Raw genomic sequence first — 23,324 nt, 5'->3', positions numbered from 1 at the left:
TTCTAATTATAGAAATTACTTCATCAAGGTTGATGCAACTGTTAGATGAAGTTCACGTGCACTACCGCGGACAGTGCTTAGAATATTGCGCGCACGTTGACCGGCGTTGTAGTCACGAGCGATTATGATCACGTGTAATTCAATCTTCATTTACGGATGATTACGGTAGGGTTGACGGGTACGGTATTACGTATGAGGAAATGCGGAACGCGAATTCATTATTCCCAGCATTATACGCCACTGTAATCTTTTTGTAACATCCTTCCCTCGCCAGTTCTCCCTTGCACCGAAGACAAAACCGAATTAGCAGCCGGACGTTTTGCTTAAATTCACGCTCGTGACAGATCGGGTTTTTGCTTCCATAGCGGAATTTCCCTCGAATATATAAAGGAACTTACAGCTTTTTATTTTGCATGTTTTGCATTATTCATTAATCGATCAATATTACCGCTCGCATTATCCTCGCTCGGAATCTTCGCTGTAAATCCAAAAAAGGGGGATAAGAATTTTAATCATTCGCATTAACCGGTTTTACATCTATTCCCTTTTTTTTTCTCTCTTTCTCTCTCTCTTCTTCTCCGAGAGACACAGTTTCGTAATGCAAGCAAAATAATTTGGGTAAAAATACATTTTTTGAACTATAAATATATCTTCGTTAGTTCAGTTCCGTGAAAAATTTCTCCGCGACTGTGACATGGATATGCCGCGAACGCGGAATTGCTAATTAAAAAGGGAGATATCGAAACGTTGCCGAAGTACAAGCGCGATACGCGAGGCAACGTGCGGGGCACGCGGTTGCATCGTAAATTATATGGAAAATATTCCCAGCCGGTTATTTCTCTTGGTAGTGATACACGTGCAGGGCACTCTCGTCGGCGTACGACGATAGCCGCTTTATAGATACCGTTGCAACTAGCACGATATAATGGCCGAAACACGCCGACGATGCACCTCGCGCGACTTTCACACGCTCGTCGGAGTACGCCACTCTTGACTAAATTTACTTAGCATTAGATTTTAATTCTCAAGCGTTTATGGCGTCCCGTTATTTGTCGCTGGCATATCGGTCGTATATTTTAATCCCGATAGTTTCGTCATATTTTAGTTATCTTCGGCAGTAAGTAAAAGCCAGACCACAAACGTTCCACGAAGCGATGTGGAATATCGAACATTGATAACTCCGGTGGAATGTTTCAAGCAATAAATACGAGTATAAATGTTAAAGACGTATCTGTACTGTATAAATTTTAATTTATATGCTATAATACATAAAAATTATAAAGTTATAGGCTTATCAATGTTCGTGTGGCTTAATGCGTGTTAATTATCACCAAGATGCGCATTTAATATTTGCATATTCCTTCAGTTTTCCATCTCGATTCCGCATGTTCTTTAATTAGAACTTTACATTATTGCAGCTGCATTGTTTTTTCATACGCGCGATGTAAGCTAAGCTTTATTGTCTCGATTTATCAAGTAATCACCTAAGTTTGTATATTTCTAACCTCTCGCTCTCTCTCTCTCTCCCCCCCTCTCTCTCACTCTTTCTCTCTTTGTCTCTCTTAACGCAACTGATCAACAATCAATGAAACCAAAAGGCATGTGTCAATAAAGTACACGACTACCTCCGTCAAAATTAATTAAGCTGATAATCACCCGCGTGTAGCTCCCGTTTTCTGCAAAGTCTCGGCTCCACGGGCTGCGAGCCTGCAGTCTCCACTCGAGGCGAGAAAAACTGGTAGATGGATCGGGATCCGACGGATAAAAGATCTCTGCTGCGCGGCGACGGCACCACTCTCTCACGCGCGTGCTAACGCGGCATCGTACTAAGCTTGCCGATCGATCGCACGCCGGCTACGTCTTCTAATCGGTTCTCGGACCTCGGCGTCCCCGTTCAGCCGTTCACGGATCTCGCGCCGCGGATTGGTCGCCGATAAAAGCCTTCGGTGCCGGCAAACTTTGACACTCGCCTCTTCTCCCGGCCCCACCAAGCCGCGAAAGGCGAACGTGGCCGTTCATTCGCCATTCACGCACCGTGGCCTTTATCCGCGCGCACTTGTGTGCGTAAGTGCGTAGCTCCGGCAGAGCGGGCGCACTTTGATAGCGAGTCAGCTGACCGGGGACTCGACGGTGGAACGCATGTGCGACGGACACTCGCCTGCGTTAGATACGAAAAAAAAACTTGTGGCTTACGCGCGCACCCTGTTTCGATCAGGCTTCGTTTCCAATCCCGCGAAGTAACGAGACACGCATCCGAAAGACGCACCGAATCCACTGGGTTATTAATATCGAAACGGCGACCTCTTCATTTTCGTGAAACTTTCCTGTTTTACCATTATTTAATTTGTTAGCTATCGATAAGGCGAACGACTGCTCGCAGAGCGTCTCGTAGGACTAATGATACATTGATTTTTTTTGGCCAAACGTTAGATTGAAAATTAGATACGTGTCGAAAATTTTTATTAGATGAAAGGGTAAAATCGGTTACATGTATAATCGCTCTAGAAGTATGATTTATTGTTTAAAAATTAATTTTTGAGCATTTTGCCGCCATCTCGCGACGGCGGGACTTAGCGCGCCGGTTAAATATAATCACGAATGTTTAAAGTACTATAATACGTATGCGTCGAGCAAACCGTTACTATTCTTAGTCTCCTCAATGAAATCTATGGAAAATTTTGTCGATGCTATTTCTGGTTTGTCCGCGACACGGCAGACACGTCCAAGACGCGAAGAAATGCGGAGAAGGGAAAAAAAAGAAAAAAACATATACATGATAAATTATAATTTATTGCGTCGATATGTTAAAAGTTAAGAGACAAAACAGGCACAGTAAATGAGTAAGCTTCACTCTCGCAGACGTGAATACAACACGTGAATTCCGAACTCGTTTGATACATTGTTTCGAAGTTTAAAAAAAAAGACTTGGTAAAATGGTGATAAAACGTAGGCGGTCGCAAGTCTTTTTTCTTTTCATCGTCGACGTGCTTGCCGCCAGAAAAATTTGATCTCGACTCTTCGGACGTGACGGCACTTAGGCTTAGTTCTCCATTGAGCACGCGACGTTTATTCCCGCCGGCCTAGCGAAGCCTCCTGGCCTCACGTTCGGATTCCAGCAATGTTAGAATATCTCCTTCACGCACGGGACCTTTGACATTCCTGATAAGCTGCCGGTTCTGCTCGTTCAGGAATTCTACTTTGACCTGCGTGCATTGTCCCTGAGATCCCGTTCTGCCGAGCACCTTCACTACTCTTGCTCGTACTATGGGCTTTTCCATGTTTCCGATACACTGGCTTCTATCTCGCGGCCGTACAACTTATTCTTATCGCGAGCGTATAATAGATTCGCGTGCGTGCGGTAATGGTACACTGTACACTGTACACAGGTCACTACCGACTTGGTCCGCACGAAGACCGCATACGTATCAAATATCGTCTTGACAATGTTCCAAGAAAGAGAAATGGAGAGAGAGAAAGAGAGAGAGAGAGAGATAGAGTTTTAGATGACGATGTCGAGGAAGTCTTTTAGAGTAGAATACGTAGAAAAACTTTTTAAGAAATAATAAGGAATTTTTTTTTCCAATTTTTATATAAACCAAGGTTATTTGCAGTTTAAAAATACTCGGATCTAGAGACTGGTATTTTCGTGGTACTGCTATCGACGACGCATTTAAAATTAAATCAGAATCCACGGCGCGAGGCGTAGGATGGTGACAGGCTCTCGTAAATTGAATTTTGTATGAATATGTTGATTAATAATATTCTTTAGGAAGGTTTAGTCAAAATATTACATACTGATTATTTATTGTAACGCATAATCCGAAAGAAAATATACCTTTACCGCGTATTTAATCTCGCTGTTCTTTGATCCCGGCTCGAAGTTTACAGCTCAGCTCGTGTCGTAAACATTTCTCGCTAAGATGCGCAAAGCTATTGTGCAAAATAGTTCCACGTCATTGCTGCGGAACGTATCTAATTAATTTCGAAATCGACACTTGATCGACGAGAATAAAGAATATTGAATGAGATCATCTTAATAACTACTTGAGGAAGACAGACAGCTTATTGATACAATCGTTTATTAATTCGTGCTTTAGTACAAATGTGACGTTTCAATTTTTTTTTTTTTTTTTGTTTTTCGATAAAATCGATACACGCAGTACAGTAGCGCTGAAATCCGACAAGGCTTTTCCGTTGTTTTTCCTCGTCACTTTGAAAAAGAAAATCTCTTCTGCGCTCGTATCTTGCGTGCGCGCAGTCACACAATGCATACACATTTTTTTTTTCTATCATATAAAATCACGGTAGTGGAAAAAGACTGCAGTACTCGGTATGCAGGTCGTGTAACGTTAAACATTGTATATCGATGTACGCATGTATGCCGTATAAGTGTGGGTATGTATTATGTATATGTACGCATAATCTTCGAAGCGACAAATGGATTTGAAGTGAATTTTTATATGCTATATATTTTTTTTTTATTTTCTTTTTTTTTTTTTAATTCATTATTTCGTTCTTTTCTTACCTGACGAGGCGAATCGACGTGGATTTACAATGTAAAACTCGCGCTTATTAATAACGCTTTCTTAAGTCCCGCGCGTAGCGCGTGACACAATCAAGCGCGATTATAAATCGATCGTTATACGCATCACTCAAACGACTCGCGTGGCATCGTACAAAATTGAAATTCGATAAACAGGAAATGGATATCACAATCAAACGCGATTGAGATTAGCTGCTAATTATCGATGAGACGATCGATACGTCGGCGTGCTGCACCTTCGGATATTAATTACAGATGAATATAAATCGAGAGGAGTTTGGAGTATACTAGAATATTGCTGCATGAAGAGAATGTGCGCTTTTTCGGAATAAAACATTTCGAAGCGACACACCAAAGTCTTGCACGCGTCAACAATTATCATTTTAACAACGTATTCGCGCGCGTGCATAAAAAACTATCGTTGGGACATATTTACAAATGACATCGTTAACATAAATTTTTAATCGTAGCAGATAAAAGTTTTTTATTTTTATATCTAAATGTCATGTAATATCTTTTTTCTTTTGATAAATATTGGCATTTTACACAGTAACGCAAAAAGTTAATTAACCGATCATACGTTTTGGGATAATCTGTGTATGACCCACTCATTTCAATTTAACGAGCAACTGATATAAAAAAATTAAATTCATTAGCAAAATAACGTAAGACAAGATACATAATAATTTAGAGAAGTAAATTTTTATTCCAAACTCCCATTTTTTTCTCTACCGTGATAATTATATTTTAATTATATCGCCGCTTTTCCTTTAACGATAAATACGAATATAATCAATAAAAAATTATCACATATATGACTCTAAAAATATAGAATTTTGTTTGCCACCGCTTAATGCGCATATATTTTTTTATATACGCATCCAATATTAAAATCATACAGATAGCACGTATCATTTTTCTTACACATAGATTATATGTGAATTACAATTATTTAAAAAATGTACAAATTAATATCAATTATAATATCTTAAAAGAAATTGTTCTAAGTTCATGTAACTACTACATGGCAAGAAAAAAAAATCATTATATAAAATAACGCATTAATATTTTTTAATCGAAAGAAATTGTTTCAAAATTATTGCAATATTTCGTACGTAAATTAATCTAACTAATAATTAAGTTTAAGTATTTTTGTCATACTGCCATGTAATCAGTTTGTAGTCTACAGTAAAAAAAGTAAATTAATGTATGCGTAAAGTAAAATAAAAGTAATATCAAAATAGAGATATTATTTTTCTGATATGGGTAACAAAATTGCTAATTGGCTAGGAAAGAAAAATAAAAATACCATTGCCACAATGATCTCTGGCAATTAAAGATATTACGTGAGAGAGATTATCAGGTATAATATACAAAATTATAATAATCATGATTGACTCTATTGCCTTGTCGTTATGCTGTTATCGCTATTTCTTCAATGATAAATGTAAAAAAAAAAAGTAGGACACATTCATTGTTCTTTATACCTCTATCTTTGTGCATAATATGCAAAGAATATTATAACTAATGTCTACCAATTCTCTCCGCATAACCAAAAATAAAGTACACCCTACAGATTATTCGCGAAAAAAAAAAAATATATATATATTAGTTGCATAAATTGATTCTTTTTTTTTCCGCGTATTTATATTTTTCCGTTGGTAATTGCACCAATTAACATTGATAATATCTGCAACTTGTAACTGCATTAAAAAAATAAATTGATAATATCTGCAGTATAGTTTTAATAATTGTTAACCGTTAAACAAGTCCAAATTAATATATTTTTGCATAGGCCGCGATTATCGCATTATTACAAAAGGAAACGTATTTATTGGCGCATTATTTATCTCGGTTTTCTTTCCGCTTTATACAGCTTTATACACTTTTTCCATCGTTTCGTTTTTTTGAATAACTTTATTTTTGTTTCTACGAACAAGTGTAATGACACTTAGTTCTCGCAATTAGAAGCGACGCTCAGGCAGCTAGTGATTGGTCAAGTGTGAGCTTTTTACAATAAACACTTCTCCCTTTCCCATTCTTTCCCCCTTATCATTATTAGCTATTATTAGGTAAATCGTTGACAAAATTACGATATGAAGAAAGAGCAATTACGTGATTAGGCGAGACGTGTCGGTCTCTATTCTCATTTATACGAAAACGCTATTTGTGAATGAGCGTTGCTCGGATATTCGCGAATTTTTTTAATTCGATACTATTACGATTATAAATGTGCGATTCGTTCACCATCAAGATATTCGTCGTGATCGTAATTGAATGTGGCTATATATAATGTAAAATGATAATGAAAGACTTTGCTTTAACGATCCGTGTGTCCTACCATGCCTATTTACGGAAACCTCTATTCTCGCGTAGCTTAAACGTTCTTTGGAGGGACACGGAGTCTCAAATGAGCCTAAGGCTCCTGGCGAGTTGGTAGTAATTGGCTATAACCATTCGCAGTATTAATTCATTATCGGATAGACCGATATTGCCGTTACGAATCGGCCTACTCTCGTTAACGCACGATTATAGATAGATAGCCTAAACTCTTCTGTCTTAATTATTTATTTGCGTGCCTATCTAAGATTACGATTCGTCTGTAATTCAATTCGTAATTCAATTCGAGTTTTTGTTGAGGTAACTCCCAGTCGCTATTTCGCTTACTCGAACTAACATAGTACAACTGAATGTCCGGTTTTGTCAATAATAGAGATCAATCGATTTGGTATCACTACGAACAGTAATAATTAAGCACTCTGGGAAACGTTAATGCTACGTGGTTTGAAATAACAACACAAAGTTTTTCTTTTTTTTTTTTTTTTCAATAGAGAGAAAGAGACAGAGAGACACGAAAAAAATTTTTTTTTAATCCGCGATTTTTAAATTGCGTATCAAAGTTTAAAATGATTATTTGAAAAAACAATTTACTGCGTTACCTCAATGTTTCTATTCGAAGCGTATATTCTTTTAGATACTCCTCCTACAGAATGATATTTGCCGTTGGCGTTTATTTGACAGTTCTACTCATCTCAATCTCAAGATTGAAATCAATTCGACGATTTTCGTCTTTGTGTGTGTCGTTGGTTCCTCATACGTTTATGAAAGTATGATCTCGGATGATTGTTAGATCGTGGCGGTCGTAATATCGTTACGTGCTCGATTATTGTCTGTCCTGGACATCTATTAAAATATTTAACGAAGGGATCGTAACTTGAGCTTTAGCACGAAGTAAACGACCACTCTAAGAACGAGCAGAAAGCCGAGCAGAGCGACGACGTCAATCCAATAAACCGCGTTCTCCATGGCCATCTGTTCGAGGAACTTCGTCGGGCTCTTGAAGTGGCAGTAGTACTCGGAACATTTAAGCTTCGCTCTATTGTAGCCGTACACAGAAATCATGGCCCCTTCGAAGCCGTATCTCACGTAACTCACGTACGAGAGGAACTTTAAATACTTCGGCACGGCGTTGAAATTAACGAAAAAACCCGAGAATAAGATAATAGGGACTGACATAACGGGTCCGATGAACACTCCGCTCTGCGAAAAATAATATCGCGATTAAATAATAGAAAGCGTCGAAGATAGTTGAAAATTGATAAAGACAGGTAATCTCATAAAACGTAATACAAATTAATCATATTACCTCCACACTCATCGCTGCTCCTATCAGCAGGCCGATAGATTGTGCAACCAACGATGTCAATACGCATATATTTAGATACATAAGAAAACGCTCAACTTCCAATGGCTGCGATGTGATGAAATAAACGATCACCACATAGGCTATGGAGTACACCATCTGCAATAATTTACCATCGCGTGAGTCGCTTCAATGTATACAGTTTTTAATAGGGTAGTCTGTAAATTATACTCACTTGGAAAGGCAAGTCTGCCAATGTTCTCGCGAGATAAAAAGACTTCACCGAGTACCAGTAGTTTAAGTGTTCTCTCACGAATACGGACATTTCCGTCGGAACTGAAAGAAAAGCGACGTAGCGATTAAAAGAACATCGCGAATTTTTTTCTGCGATTACTTACACGTTAATATCGTAGGCATCATGGCGGTAAACATGAGAAACATCACCGTGAAGAAGACGCATCCGGCATTGCTCATGACTTCCGACGCCTCGTTGCCGATGTCGTAATAAATTGCACCGATCAGGAAGCCGACGATTATATGTGAGATCAGTCTTACCCTTGTTAACGTCTATAAAAGCGACAATCAGATATCTTAAAATAGACGATATTAATAGAAAACTTTCATAAAGAAATTATATTTTCTTTTACAATGAAAATTGTGCTACAGTTATCCAAGCGTGCGTTTGAGCAGCTTTCAAGATTAATTATGCCTCTAACGTGATAACAAGGCATTGTTTTATTTAAAAGAAAAATTTTTTTTTTTTATTGCAAGTTATATGGCAAGTACACTGAAAATCAGATATGGCGTTTGCTGCGGCTAGCGAACGCTTTAGCGTCGTGTGCGTCGAGTTTCACATGTGCCGCAATGCCGCATGTATTTTATACCGCGCCGGCCGGTTGCCGAAGACAGTCAAAGACTGATTTTTTCCCCGTTCTCTCATTCCTTGCTTCTGCCGCCTAGAGTTACGTACGCTAGCCGCTGTCGCCGCAGAAAATGTTATATCTGCTCTTCAGAGTACATCGTACTCACCATATCTCGTATCTGCGATAGGAATGTTCTTTTCAATAGTATCCAGAACTGTAGCAAACCGCTCGTCGGAAAGCCGACCTTTTGCTCTATACTTTCCGCGCTGTCTAGTAACGACGTTGTGCAAGAAACCGGCATGTTAATCATCGTTGTGCCAGCCTTTGCAACTCCGTTTGGTATCAGAGCGGTTCCTTCTGGTTTCGTCTGCTCTTGCGGTGATTCCTTCGCGATGTCATTCGATACTGCCTGAGCCGCGGCGATACCGGCTTGATAGTGCTGATAGTTGTTGCATTTGCCGTTGTTCACGGCCATCACGAGCTTATGAACGCATTCACCGTGCTCGCCGCAAGCGACTTCCATTACTAGATCGATAAAAATTTGATAAATTGTTTTGTAAAACATAAAAAAAAAAAATTTATTTTGAGATTTAGATTAATTCCAGTTCGAATTAGATTAGAGTAAAAGCTTAGTTAAATATACTTGCCATAATCCGCTGGATTATGATAACTCGGACAGTCGAGACCCATCGACGACAAGAAGGGCACTAGGCCGCCGACGTTGCCTTGATATATACACTGGCCTTCGGCAAGTAGGTATAGATGATCGAACATCTCGAACAGTCTCGCACTCGGCTGGTGAATCGTGCATATAATTGTCCTACCTGTAAGAACGGCAGATACCGTCAGCGACTTCTTATCCTTTTTATAAACGCGTATGCGTCGCTTCGAAAGTTTTACTTTACCTCCTCTGCTCAGGGATTTGAGTAAACTTAGACACTGGAAACACGCGGAGCTGTCCAAGCCGGAAGTAGGCTCGTCGAAGAACATGACCGGTGGATTATTGACGAGCTCAAGGGCTATCGACAACCTCTTCCTTTGCCCGCCGCTGAGACTCTGGGTCTGCGTGTTGCTGGCTTCGCGTAGGCCAAGCGTTTCGATAATTTCCTCGATCTACCGATTCGGTTACAAGCAAAGACATTTCAGACGCGGAATTTCCCGAGCGATTTATCCTCCCGTCCCCTCCCACGAGGAGGCGAGAGAAAATATAAATTATACCCCGTACCACAACTTTCTTGGCAGTCGCGCTGATATCCTTTCCCAACTTCAGATTCGCCGAGACGGTCATCGCCTCGTAAACAGTCAGGTGTGGTAGAAGGCGGTCATCTTGCATAATGTAGCAGGACATCTTTCGAAATCTTCTGAGATTCCTATCCTTTCCATTTATCAGCACCGAGCCGCTCAAGTGGGATGTTCTTAAAAGATTTCGAAAAATGATTACAGCTCCCGCTCAGTTCTTACGCGCCGGTTCATTTATCGAAATAATCTTACTTGTAGCCAGCTAAAACGTTCATAAGCGTGCTCTTTCCGGCGCCAGACGGTCCCATAATCGCCGTTAGCTCTCCAGATCTGAATTTCCCGTTCACACATTTTAGAATTGTTTTGTAACCTGCAACATGAAACAAATAATTAAAAAAAAAAAAAAATTATAGATATATATATATATATACGAATTAATAGACAAAATATTTTAACTACAGTGCAGATTAAATCGCTAAAGAAATTTATAAATCTCTTTCAAAATTTATCGACTTCGGCAATTGAGAAATTACAAGCATATCACCACGTTAAACGTATTAAAAATAAGGACTATTCAGTTTTGATTAATGAGACAATTAATATATCCAGCGGAAGCAAAAATAAACGAGTAATATTTTATAATAAAAGTTTAAGCGTTCCAATTCCGTCGTAGTCGATTGCCAAAATTTTCTCTACGATTTTGGCAATGCTGTAGCGTTTGTTAGATTATTATATAGAGAAAGCAGTCGAATTAAATATTTCTTAGGAGAAGAATAGGCGAAACCCCTGGCTGACCTCTTTAACGTTAGTGCAGACGTACCGCGGACGATGCAACTGCGCCGAAACGGCTACCTGCCCGTACATTTCTATCGATTCTTTCGGCCAGGTCGTTCACACACGTTGTGATGGGACGAAAAGCCTACCGCATGGTATCCCGCATACTCGATTCGCCACTTTAACCCGATTACTCTAACATCTTCAATCATCAGCGTCTTCGTTCTAGCGTTCTAGCGAAGCGTCATCGAATCGATAGCGCGGCGTCGAAAATACACCGCGCTGATACTTTATTTCGAGTGAGTTAATTTGATAAAAAGTAGAAGGGCTCAAGTCGTCCCACATCAAGTTTCTTGCTTATTGCGTTTTCACGATAATAATCCCGCCTCGGCGGCGGCTACGCTGCGCGCTGCTAAAAACGCGAATTAGACTTTCTCCCGGAATCGAACGCGAAGTCGCAATCGCCGATCTTTATCCGAGGCTCACCTCGTTTCCTACCCTCGGATACGCTGTAGGCCAGATTCTTGAACTCCACGTCGACCGGCGGCCTTTTCGGTAGATGCGTCAAAGACACCGCCGGCCTTTTATTGCCCTGTCCAGGGCTAGCGCCGCTGTGGTTTGGCACTTTTCTGACCAGAACACCGCCGGTGCACACCGTAGCCGCAGCTCCGTTCGACGTGGTGCCGTTACAGCTGCAGTGAAGGTTGTTTTGCGAGCCGCTGTAATAACGAAACGTTTTAGTCAGTTAACGCCAGAGCTCTAGTAGCTGAATGTCTGCATTCGCCCGATAACGAGCTCAGCGCAGCGTGCTCTATAAATTTTCAGCATCCATGAAACCTGTACATATCTTCGCGCAACACGATGTAGTATAATGACTAGACTAGATACAGTTCCCCGCTGTTGCTTAAAATTAACATTATAAGCTGTATACGATAAAATGAAATAGCTGTGCAATCTTCGATCCGCGATGAACGTGAACATAAACGGCGAACGTGACTCGGTTTATTGAGAGTAAACGAGATTTTAGAAGTGTATCTCAAATTGTAAATCGTCAAGCAAAAAAAAAAAAATATGAGCTTCGTATATACGTATGCTGGAGGAGGTGCAGCGATATTAAGCGCGCGCCCTATTCACCGTTTTAATTTGCATTTACTTTTCGTGCATATCAAGTAATGCCGGTCCTAATAATTAATCCGTGGCATTGAATAATCAGACCGATTGTCTGCGGAAACGTGAAACGCCATTGAGCGTCGGACAGGCGTAATATTCCGAAGGACACCTAAATATTAAGTTCACGGTCGTTTTAATGACGTCTCCTTCGACTTTTTTATTTTTTATTTTTTTTTTAATCCTTCAATTTGCTTGCACCGGCAAATATTGAGAGAGATTTTACTGTCGTATATGTCCAAGTACAGAATCTAATAAACGGTATTGTAATTGCACATAATAGACGCACGTAGAAGAAATTTAGTTCATCTCGTCAGAGTCGTTTCTCTTATATTTGCATCGTACATCGCCGGGATGCATCATTATGTCTCGTAGTTAATAACGATTTTGCGTGCGCTCTGCGTTTCCCGTTGAGAAACCCAGAGATCTTCCGCAATTTCTGCCAAGATTATGGTCGCGTGAAAGTTCACCGTTTTCTAGCGCTAAAAGAGGATAAAAATATGTATGCGAAATTAGCGATTGTTGTCCTTTTACGCACGATCTAAAAATGATTAATAAGAAACGGCCACCGCGTCGAGAAGAAGTCGATACTTCTGTAATTGTATTTTAATTAAGGAGATTCACTGTCGCGATCTGATTTCTCATGAGAGTTGCAAGGAGTCTGAGACTGCACTTATGTGGTACGATTTTTCTTCGGGTTTTTATTAGTCGTCAAGGCTGCGATCTGTTTTATTGCGTGTATCCGCCTGTCGACCGGCAATTACGCTTGCCGGAAAAGCTTACAAAGAAATGAAAGAAAAGCAGCGAGTAAAGTTCGCGGTGAATCCCAAAGAAATTTTCCCCGGGACATTAATATAGATAACATATTTACATTATTGAGCGGATACTTCGCTAAGAAAAATATTAATGAAAAAAAAAAAAGTTTATTTGGAGTAGCCGAGTGGTCGAAGTGTCTCTTGAAGATTTCGCGATTGAGCAAACTCAATGGAACCTCATACATTTGTTGTGCTACCAATGAATATTAGTCACTTTTAAAAGCTTTATAAAGAATCTTGAATAAGCGCATTTGAAACTCGTTGGCTTTGACATTGAACTGCAAATATTAAAACGCATAACTTTAAAAAAAAAAAAAGCACTTTACTCTATATAATATATCTTTTTATTGTGTAAATTATATACTTGAATATTCATAACTTAATTTTTACGTTAACTAGACATTGCGTAGATATAATTACAATAATCATCAGCTCATTATTTGAATAAATTACAGAAAAATGTACTGATTTGTAAATATAATGAACAGCAAGAAGTATTTTTATCTCTGACCACACGGTGAATAAATCAGTCGAATAAATAGCATGACGAAAATGCGAGTCTTCGATACTTTGTTAACAATAAAATCAGATAATTCCGTATACGTCTGTACTTGTAACCGAGTCTGACGAAACCTTGTCCTGTATGAACTTTTGTCCTATAAGTTCTCCTTGCTGTTTATCGAGCTTCCATGACAGTAAAGTGTAATAGCACTGTAAAAATTTAAAATACTAAGTACTAACTTTCTTTTTTTTTTTCCGTGATATCGAGTGCCCATCTTGCGATATAACTGACTTACTTTCAGCTATGTAAAAAAGTTGATACTTTATGTCCCGTAGATCATCTTTCTTATAAAAAAAAAAATAATAATAATAGTAATAATCCTTTCAGGATTTACTTTTTCGTCGGAACGCTGTATCGACGATAGTTTGTTATTTTTATTGAACAAACCACGACGCAACGTAGTAATATGGAAATGCATCTTTTTTTATTCGCTCGATTGACTCGTAAGAATCGCGGAGAGAGAGTGGCACAAAGGAAAAAGAGTCTTTGTCCGGTGCACTCGACTATGAGTCAGAGAGATCTCGAAGACGGCAGTACCTCGCGATACACACCGATGTTCACTCTCGCGAAATTGTAATCGACAACCGACAAGTTTCACAGATATTTACAAGTATGAATTTGCGCCTCCCTCAGTTCGAGAAACGCCTCGTATCGAGAGATAGAGAAAGAGAAAGACAGGCTTGTTCGCGAGGTCAAGAACCTTGACTATGATGGGTTATAGTCCCTGAAACAAGGATCAATTATCATACCATAAGCGATAATTCTTCGATTATTTATCTGTATGGAATATTCTTTGGTATATCAGACTTGTTCGTTACTTCTTTCTACTTTGAATTTTATTCCGTTCGAAGTCTTTTTCAAGACAATATATCGAAGAGTAATAATTGAGTGACCATAATGCTCGTCAATTACTTTCACAGTTATTTATCACGTTATTTATATAACAAAAAGATTTTTATCTCGACTGTCATCAGTCATTTGACGATAATAAATATATGTCTTTACGTAATAATTACATACGATACGGAGCTCGGAAAAAAAAAAGTTACTTATGGGCGTAAGCTAGGTTACTTTATAACGGAACGCTGGATTTTATCATGTTAATTCAACGTTATTTTTAGCGGCAATGGAAATTGTCGAAAAGCAAGTTTAAGGACAAGTCTGAAGAAAAGTACGATCGAAGCTAGGGCCTTGAGATTCCTTTTAGACCACGGGTAATGAGGGAACGGGGCTTGCGTGTAATCTAAGGAACGTATTCTTTTCCTTCCTATTTACAGTTTTTACGACGCGCGATTAAATTTCGGCTTACATGTAACTAAATTAATCAAACGTTCAATCTTAAAATTGCATTTCAAAAGCGCGCTAATAATTAAGCATACAATCACAATAATAAATTCTTACCCATGGACCACGTTATTTAAATTTTCCAGATGTAAGGAAGGAGGGGGTGATCTGATTGTCACCTGATGGCTTCCACTAGGGATAAACTGCACCTGCTCATCTCCGCTGTACCTGGATGCTGCTGCGCCACTGCTCAAGGTGAGATTCTTCAGGTCAGCCATTATCCAATCGTGCTGTAAAATGCACATATACATATTAAAATAATTTTTCATCGCACCGAATAATAAGCTTCTTTCTGCGCTTAATGTCAATTTCAAATCGCGACACTAAAGCACGCTTAAAAACAACTTCCAAGTAGAAGCTAAAGGTCTAGAAAATAATCCTTGGAATTCCATTGTGATATCCTGCGCGGATAATTTAATGGCTTGGAGTTATCGTGACATCCATGTGGTCCACGAATCGTGTCCCGTCTCCATTAGAAGGAATGCTTTCCGTTCGTTTTATTCTTATTGTCACACATTCACCTAAACATGCCGTGATGCACGATATCGTTGCACTATGTATTTCAGTACTGTTTTATCGAAAAATTCTTAAGGTGCACGGGAACGGGAGGTCTCAATAATTTAAAATCAGTCGATTGAGAATAGATTCTAACAAACGTCGATTCGACATTATAACACGCTGTATATAGCGTGCTAGGGATAGCCAAATGAATATCTCTTCTTTCGAATTGACATTTTGTTGCGTGAATTATTAAAGACGTGACGCAATTGATTTTTGTTCTTATATAAGAAAGCAAAAACAATTTTTTTTTGCGTTAAGAAATTTATTACAAATAAAGTAAAATTTATTAATTTGATATATTGCTGTTAAAATAAAAATAAAGTATTATGTGGGATGTATCTAGGTAAAAATTGGAAAAAAAAAATCAAAATTATGCTTATTCATCGTACTCTCTCAATGCTGCAAAGCTTGCAAAATCACAAAGTAGAGAAAAATATCTTATCACGTTATTATCCTGACATGCGATATCGTATAGCATGATATCTTTTTGAAAAATAATCAAAATAATGCGGGATAATCAATCCTGTTAAAATAACGAATTTCAAATTCATTATTTTAAACCTTCGTCGATTCTGCATATTTTATTTTATACAAAATTAAATCAACGGCTGGTTGTAGCGTAAAGAATATAACTAGACGATCATTAATTTTTAATTTCAAAGCCCTTGTAATGTATACGGGATTTCCAGCGTACATGTAGTCGTAATGAAATAGACTTCATCGGAGAAAATTACTTTTCTCCGCGTGTACCCAGCGAAACTGAAAAGCAGCAACAAATTTCGACCATGCTGCGACGGAACAAGAACGCTCTTTAATTTGTAAAAAAAAAAAAATTTCTCGTTAAAGTTGTTTGCTCGAGACCATCAGAACGAGTAAACTTCAACTGCTCTAACTTATTTTCTTGAAAGTATTATCTAAAAATTTAACTAAAGATATTTACAGGATCGCAGATTAATTTGAGCAAGAAAAAACTTCCTCATTAATTATAAAAATAACGATCAGAGAGGAAAAAGCTGATTTTAGATCGCGCATCGATAATCCTGAGAAGAATCTCTTAAAAGAGATTGAGCGAACATTGTACGCGCGGTATGCTATGATTCAAAGCACATCTCTTATTTATTGTAACGCAGTAATCTACCGATGCCGCTTCCGCATATCTCCCGCGTTAGAATCTCGAAAATTAAAGATCAGCTCGCGGTCGTTTCGATCACAGGGAAGTTTAGGAACCGCCTCAGCGTCGCGCCTTTTGTCTTTACGAGGCATGCACGTGTCAGGAATTACGCCGGTCGGGTATTTGCGATGCACGCAATTGCATATTGCACACAGCGGCGATGGCACTGTCATTTCCGCTTTCACCGCATTTATCTATGTCAGCAACCCGCAGCCAGACGCCGACTCGAGATGAGCCCTCGTTCAGTTTTATTGTTCCGGGCCGAAATCGGTTAGCTACTCGACAATTCTCTACGTTCGAACTGCTAGAATTTTCCGATTTGCCTCGTAAGCAATAGCCGTTCGTTTCGAAGCTTTTAATTTAATTGTTAATTATATTAATCTTTTTAAGCGTAAATACGTAACGCGAAGTACAAACAATCGGTGCAATCGACAAATACCGCGACGTTATCCACCAGTTACGTATACGTGACACTTCGTAATTTATATTCGAGATGTTATTTGACATAATATTCGGCATAATATTTGGCGCACGAACTCCTTCATCACCCGTTAACCTGCGTGAAAAAGAGATACATAAACAAAGGTCGGATGAACAGGCGGCCTCACGCGACTTTGACGTCACGACTCCCACACACAAAATAATCAAAATTAAACTGTTGCAAATAAAAATTAAACAGACATTTACTCCCGCGACATGAAGCGAGTTAAACAAGAGAATCAATTGGCATCGCGATAAAAAAAATTGGTAACAATCGAGCAATCATTTTCAATAGGAAACACTTTACTTCTTTTTTTTCTGTTTTTTTCTTTTTTTTTTTTTTTTTTTCTTTAGTGATCGAAAACATACAAATTTTTACTGAAAAGTATAAATGTATGAACGTATTGTCTACTGGTGGATAACAACTTTTCGAGCGAAGGTACGATCGATCATATTGATACATGCAAGTTCGTCTCGTTAACTGAAACGTTGTGCATGTACATGCATATGTGACACGTGCTCGATGCAAATTGCTTATCTCAATACGTTCGCCCCATTGATAGTAATCTCAAAGGATTTATTAAGTGACCTGCATCGCGATCTTGATTTCAGTTCTTGAGACATCTACCTTTATCTCACAGAGAATTTTCTCGTTGCCCTCTGCTTTATTATTCCTATTAATTAATATTACGCTGAAAACTTAATCTTAATCAATTATTTCAAAACGTTTTTCTTTTTTTTCTCTTTTTCTTTTTTTATTAAAACTGTGAAAGCTAAATATAGCAATCTTTGCAAATGCGACTGCAGCCGTAAATTACATCCACGTCACACATGTTTGTCGAAGATTCTTCCGCGTGCTGCAAATAATGATAAAAAGATAAAACCTGAAACGGCTGCATTACACCAATGCACGAAAATAATTGCGCGCAATGTTGGTAATTTTGTAGATAATTTTTTAAATCACCCGAGTCGTCGAACTGCTCTTAATTCTTTAGGAACGACGAACGTAGATATCAATCGCGGGGCAAAGATTGAAGGAGAGAACGTATCTCTGTCTATCTATCTCAATAGAGGCTGAAGGAGTATATGTCGATGACCGGATAAAGCGTGCGTTACTACGCGATCATTGTACTGGCATCGTTACGCAGGACTGATTTCGCGGCGAGTGATGACGACTCGCGTCGCTTCGTAGCGATGTTAATTAATTAATTAATTAATTAATTAATTAATTAAAGCAACGACGATAAAGCGGGAGGAATCGCCGTGCTCGGATATAAATTAATATTCTATCCCGTAATTGATAACCGTATAGCGGACGCGCGAGATAGATCCGCGGATGTTCACCGTTCTCGCGATGACGCACCGCTGCAAGGGTGGCCGATGAGCCCAGCCTGGAGCAGTTATATACGCGTCCAACCCAGACACGCGTTAATCAACGGCGACTCACCTTGAATAAAAACGGGTGGTTCAGGTACTGCCGCGACGTATGAACTCATGCCACAGCGACGTCGTTCCGCATCTTCGACCTGTCGAACACTTGGGGCGGAACGGAAGTCTCTCCGGTGCAAAGGGACCACCTCTCTCAGCCCGCCTCTTACTCGGGGACACGCCACCGGGGTACGAGATTCCACCCCGCGTATATCGACTTTCTCGGTGTTATCTGATTACTGGCCCGCCGTCATTATTGCGTCCGTAGCACTGCATCCGTTTCGTTGACACTCCGGATGTCGTTTCGAGGTGATCGATCGCGGGTATGCGCAACCACGCACGCAAGTGATTCCGCGGATCGGGCAGGAATCCGTGCTGTACGACGCGAGCGGATCCACAGCGCGCACTGCGAGAAACGCGAGACTGCGACTTGCACCGAACCGACTGGACGCAGGCACACTGCACGCAGGGAGAGCGCCGATCTCTCCGCGACTCGCTACCGCGATCAGCTGTCGGGCTCGAACACCAACACACTTCCACACCCGCACCACCTCCACTCTGGCGACGACCGAGTGAGTCGAGCTCAAGGCGTCGAGGCTCGAGAGCGGCAGGGTCCAGGGACGGCGGCCGCGATGGTGATTGTTACCCAGCCTTAGCTTTCCTATTTCTTTATCCTCGGTTATTGCCGACGTCGTTGCCTCACGAACGAGGAAAGGCATTTGTTCCCCTGCGTCAACTCCCATGCTTCGACTGTTTTCTCCGGCCGTTTTGCGGCGAACCGATCCCGATGAGTCTCGTAAAAAAAAAAATCCCGAAAGGCTCGAGCGTAAATAAGGAACCCTGCAAACGCACAAAGACAAGTTATATCAATTAGATTTACGAGAAAGTATTATTCAGTTTATTATTCGTCAGGAAGAACGATAACATTTCAATGTTTCACATAGACTGGTTATCAGACTTGACAAAAAGTAATTTCTAACTCTTTATCATCGTCGCCTCCACTTTCTAATCTGATCTCGAGAAATATTGTTTCGTAACAGATTTTACGTCTTACTTATCGTTATCACGCGTTAATGCCAAGGATAGTCCTTGTCCTGGTTGTTACTAAAACATTCGCGGTAAATATTGAACTTTCAAACGATGGAACTTTATCGCACGCTATTAATTTAATCACATAGTGGCTAAATAAGCTACTGTAGTGCATCTAGCACCTTAATGGCGTATGTTTTAAAATGATTAAATTTCCATTTTCCAATTTCAAAAAGGATCTTCGTTGCATACAGAATCAAGGACACCGTCCAATATCGTACCCCCAATTAAATGCTAATTTCGATACATTAGTCATGATATTATTAATGTTAGTTGCATACTGCTGCTTCAGCGAATGATTTGACTATTTTTTTTTTTCTTTTCAGAAGAGAACGCGATTGTAAAATTCCCGCTACATTTCCTGATAGTTGAATGACTCAGGCTGCGATGACACATGCGAGTTTATATCATTTTTCACCGCCTGCTCGCATAACTGGCCTCTGGAAAAGGATGACGATTGGCATTAATAATTGAAGATACGAACAATCAAGAAACAACTAGTTAAAAAAAATGCAAAATATTATGTAGGCTCAGGTGATAAAAAGAAAAGATTATATAGCGCGCGACGTATCGCAAGAACTTATATTTAAAATGAAAGATGAGAGAAAAAGTAGAGAGAAAAATAAGATAAAAGTAATCGCGACCCGACGATTTATTATATCGCATTGAAAAACAAATCTGTACCGAAGGCAGGGGGGTGCCTTTCTCTCGTTGTACATCGTTGACGATCGCGCATGTACAACAAAGCGAGGTCGCGCTGCACGGGCGAGATTCCCATGGACGTTTACGCGAGTATCGACCTTACGGCACGGCGGAATACTCTAGGAGGGTCTGAACGGAGAGCGCAGGCGGAAAACCGAGTGAAACGATGACGGTGAACGGGAGAGGGTACTGTAATTTCTCGTGCGAGCGAGAAGGAAAGGAAGGAACGAAGGAGAAAGGAGAACGAGCCAACATGTGCCGTAGGTCGATACTCTAGCACTGAACCCGCGCTGGTGATGCTCACGGGGTACGGTCGCACCGACGTGGGTACGAGTGCACCGAGGACGAGAGCAAAGGCTGTTCGCCTGGCAGGAAGCGAGCGCGATAAGGAGATGCAGTGCATTCGGAAGAGAGAGACACGTGTAGCAGCTCGGCTGAAGTTCACTTCTCGGACACTCGCACTCGTGAATGAAGATCGATTTGAGTTTTGGTCCTTCAGTCCAGAGCGACGTAAGTATCATTTTATCACTGCGATTGTATTCCGTCATATTGCTCGTCTGTGTTGTATACGTATTAATTTGCACGTACTTTGGAGTATGTAAATAGTATGAAAAAAGCGAGAGAAAGAGAAAGAGAGAGAGAACGTTTTTTTAATTAGTAATAAGAGTCCATTGTTCGTGCACTCAGCTTGACAAATGTTTCACGATTGAAACGCATGAGCGAATAAATAATAATCGCCGCGGGTGAAATGCATTTTGAAAATCCATGTTCTCTTTCATTCTGGTATGGATTATTTGAATCAATTCAAAGATCATTCGCTTTTTATGACTCCAACGTTGTCGTTATTTGAATAGTTTTATGGAGAAAAATGCCGCAGTTACCAGTTCTAACATAAGAAACTAGAAAATGCGGAAAACGCTCGAGATTTTACGATCATCACTTTGTCTATGTAATTCGCGCGGCTTGAAAATCTCCAGCAATATTTCCAGGAAGTTAGAAGTAGACAGTTCCAGGTAGAAGAGTAACACGAGACCAACTGGGCGAATAGCTTATTCAGTCGATTTGCGTAACCTGTGGATTTTAATGTTCAATACACTTTGCTCGGACTTTCGCACCTCCGGGTTTGTCTCGCATATTGATTACTGATATATTGATCTTTGGCTGCCCGTAACGTCACTCTTCATTTCGAGCTGTGTAAAATCTAACTACTTTGGATTCGCTTTCCTGACGAACTTTGCACCGACCCAATGCGGTTAAGAATAACGTTCTCCTGTCTCCATCACGTAACCTTGAGTCCGCTGTCGATACTGCGTGCTGTTTCTGGCCGATGGAAGCCACTGGCTTTTCAACCGGATGTTTTTTAAATTTAAATCAGGAAAACAATTTGCACAAAATTTGAATAATATTTTGCACGTAGTTTTTTAGTTTGAATTCTTGTCTGGTGGAAAAAGAAAAGAATAACTCGCGAAAAAGAAAAATGACGCATATTAGGAATAAAAGTTGCGCGGACTTCTTACGTTGTTTGTTAAAAAGGGTTTTCTGTAAATTATATAACGATCTATTTTTTCTTTTTTTTTTCTTTTTTTTTATTTATAAACTGGTGTTAGTTCAAGGATTTTTCGAGCCAGACAATAAAGCTATCTTACGCGAATATCGAACACATGTTAAGAGCCTCAGGTGGTTTTTGATAAGAATAACAGAGGCACGTATCGAGATAGCTACTGTGGATATTCTTATGTTATAACAATACTTAATAACGCTGCCATACATGTCGAATTGTGTCTGCACATCGTTAACGAGTAAAAAAAAAAACATGAGCAAAAAGAAATTAATCGTGATAATTAATAACAATAATCCGTTTACTTTGAAATATTGCACTTCGTAAAAAAATGCATAATAATTTCTTTCCGCAATTTCCTTAAATCTGTAGTATTTTAATTGCAGCGGAAAATTGAAATTAATGTTCCGTAACAATTAACAAAATATTTATCTCTTTTCGGGCTCGAGTACAAATCATCGCCATAACGCATGAACTCTGATAAGAAGCTTGTGTCGGCGAACGATATTCCTTTCTGTTTGCGCCACCGAAAATTATTTCTGGGACCAGGATTTTTATCTGTATTTCTTTCGAACGTTATTGTAAAGAGACGCGAGGTTGAAACGCAACGAGCGACGTGTGTCATGAACGCGACAACTTGCAGATTAATAGTGACTCGTGCGTAATTAATTACTTGTTTTTCCTCAAGGTAGGGCTCCGAATAATTACGAGCTAAAGATCAAAGTTTGCTAGTCTCTCTTTCTCGTCATCTACGCACGCTTCTGTCAATTCGCGGAAACGTCATCGTCGGGTGCTCCCGGTGCGCGTGCACTCGCAGCAGCGATAGTCTCTGTTCCGATATCATGACTAATGACCTCGATCTAGCGCGGTATGTTCGTTACGCTCAGCGCATCTCGCCTTTGTTCGCAATAGAAATCACAACGCTCGTTGCCGAGATAGAAGGATTCTCCGTGATCGCGCCGAATGTGCTTGAAGAGCGATCGACTCGCTCTCACGTAACGCATTCGCGTGGATGCCGAACGAAGACGTTATCGCATAATTACAGACAGATGCGCGCAAGATTTTACGTAATTGAATCACTCACCATTTATTATCAGAGGTAGTGCTCTTGAAAACTTTTTAAGTCTACATACATACGTAGGTAAATTTGTTTTTAAATTACAATTTTTTTTTTTCAAGTTTTGGTAATTTTTTGAGACGTTTTTTCGAGTTCTTTCAATGTCTTACGATATTTCATGCTGGAAACCGATGGAGTTCTAGCTTCTTATAAAGCCACACCTTTTTTTTTTTTTTTATACACGATTGTATGTGGCTGTTATCTATCGAAGACTAAGTATACGTATCTCTGAGAGACATTATTAATTCATGAATTACAGTGTAAATAA

The 23,324-nt window shown here is 39.7% G+C and overlaps 3 protein-coding genes and 1 long non-coding RNA gene across 5 annotated transcripts in view; 1 reads left to right on the top strand and 3 right to left on the bottom strand.

Moving 5' to 3' along the window:
• The window catches only part of LOC139111237 (ATP-binding cassette sub-family G member 4), a 29,844-nt gene extending 27,920 nt beyond the window's left edge, over positions 1-1,924 (bottom strand). The window contains exon 1 of the mRNA XM_070671373.1: positions 1,657-1,924. The gene's annotated coding sequence lies outside the window, so the exon portion shown is untranslated. The remainder of the gene's footprint in view (positions 1-1,656) is intronic.
• LOC139111257 (uncharacterized) overlaps positions 1-22,347 on the top strand; it is a 40,639-nt gene extending 18,292 nt beyond the window's left edge. The window contains exons 2-3 of the long non-coding RNA XR_011547182.1: positions 15,037-15,145; positions 20,006-22,347. This is a non-coding gene — a long non-coding RNA (uncharacterized lncRNA). The remainder of the gene's footprint in view (positions 1-15,036; positions 15,146-20,005) is intronic.
• Positions 2,771-3,454, bottom strand: LOC139111256 (small ribosomal subunit protein eS28). The gene has a single exon (XM_070671402.1). The coding sequence runs from the start codon at positions 3,276-3,278 to the stop codon at positions 3,081-3,083; it is 198 nt and encodes a 65-aa protein (XP_070527503.1). The 5' UTR covers positions 3,279-3,454; the 3' UTR covers positions 2,771-3,080.
• Atet (ABC transporter expressed in trachea) lies at positions 4,063-19,281 on the bottom strand. 2 transcript variants are annotated; one of them, XM_070671369.1, is made up of 12 exons: positions 18,610-19,281; positions 15,008-15,180; positions 11,549-11,781; positions 10,541-10,658; positions 10,275-10,464; positions 9,955-10,162; positions 9,697-9,873; positions 9,216-9,574; positions 8,585-8,753; positions 8,422-8,522; positions 8,190-8,345; positions 4,063-8,083 (listed from the first exon to the last, which is right to left on the bottom strand). In XM_070671369.1, the coding sequence occupies exons 2-12, from the start codon at positions 15,166-15,168 to the stop codon at positions 7,739-7,741; spliced, it is 2,217 nt and encodes a 738-aa protein (XP_070527470.1). In that variant the 5' UTR covers positions 15,169-15,180; positions 18,610-19,281; the 3' UTR covers positions 4,063-7,738. The 2 variants fall into 2 exon arrangements, with proteins under 2 accessions (XP_070527470.1, XP_070527469.1); XM_070671368.1 differs by lacking the exon at positions 18,610-19,281 and having other exon boundaries at positions 15,008-17,412.
• Positions 22,348-23,324: the final 977 nt, after the last annotated feature.

The sequence above is a fragment of the Cardiocondyla obscurior genome, linkage group LG23, assembly GCF_019399895.1.
Source record: "Cardiocondyla obscurior isolate alpha-2009 linkage group LG23, Cobs3.1, whole genome shotgun sequence".
Classification (NCBI taxonomy): domain Eukaryota; kingdom Metazoa; phylum Arthropoda; class Insecta; order Hymenoptera; family Formicidae; genus Cardiocondyla; species Cardiocondyla obscurior.
Note: the sequence above shows the minus strand (reverse complement) of the source record. Positions and strands in the feature narration are given on the sequence as shown.

Excerpts from the sequence above, each read along its gene's own strand:
- LOC139111256 (XM_070671402.1), bottom strand. The coding sequence starts at position 3,278 with ATGGAAAAGCCCATAGTACGAGCAAGAGTAGTGAAGGTGCTCGGCAGA.
- Atet (XM_070671368.1), bottom strand. The coding sequence starts at position 15,219 with ATGAAAAATTATTTTAATATGTATATGTGCATTTTACAGCACGATTGG. Across the intron at positions 10,465-10,540 it reads AACGTTTTAGCTGGCTACAA|AACATCCCACTTGAGCGGCT; the intron begins GTAAGATTATTT and ends AAATCTTTTAAG. Across the intron at positions 9,874-9,954 it reads CAAATCCCTGAGCAGAGGAG|GTAGGACAATTATATGCACG; the intron begins GTAAAGTAAAAC and ends CCGTTCTTACAG.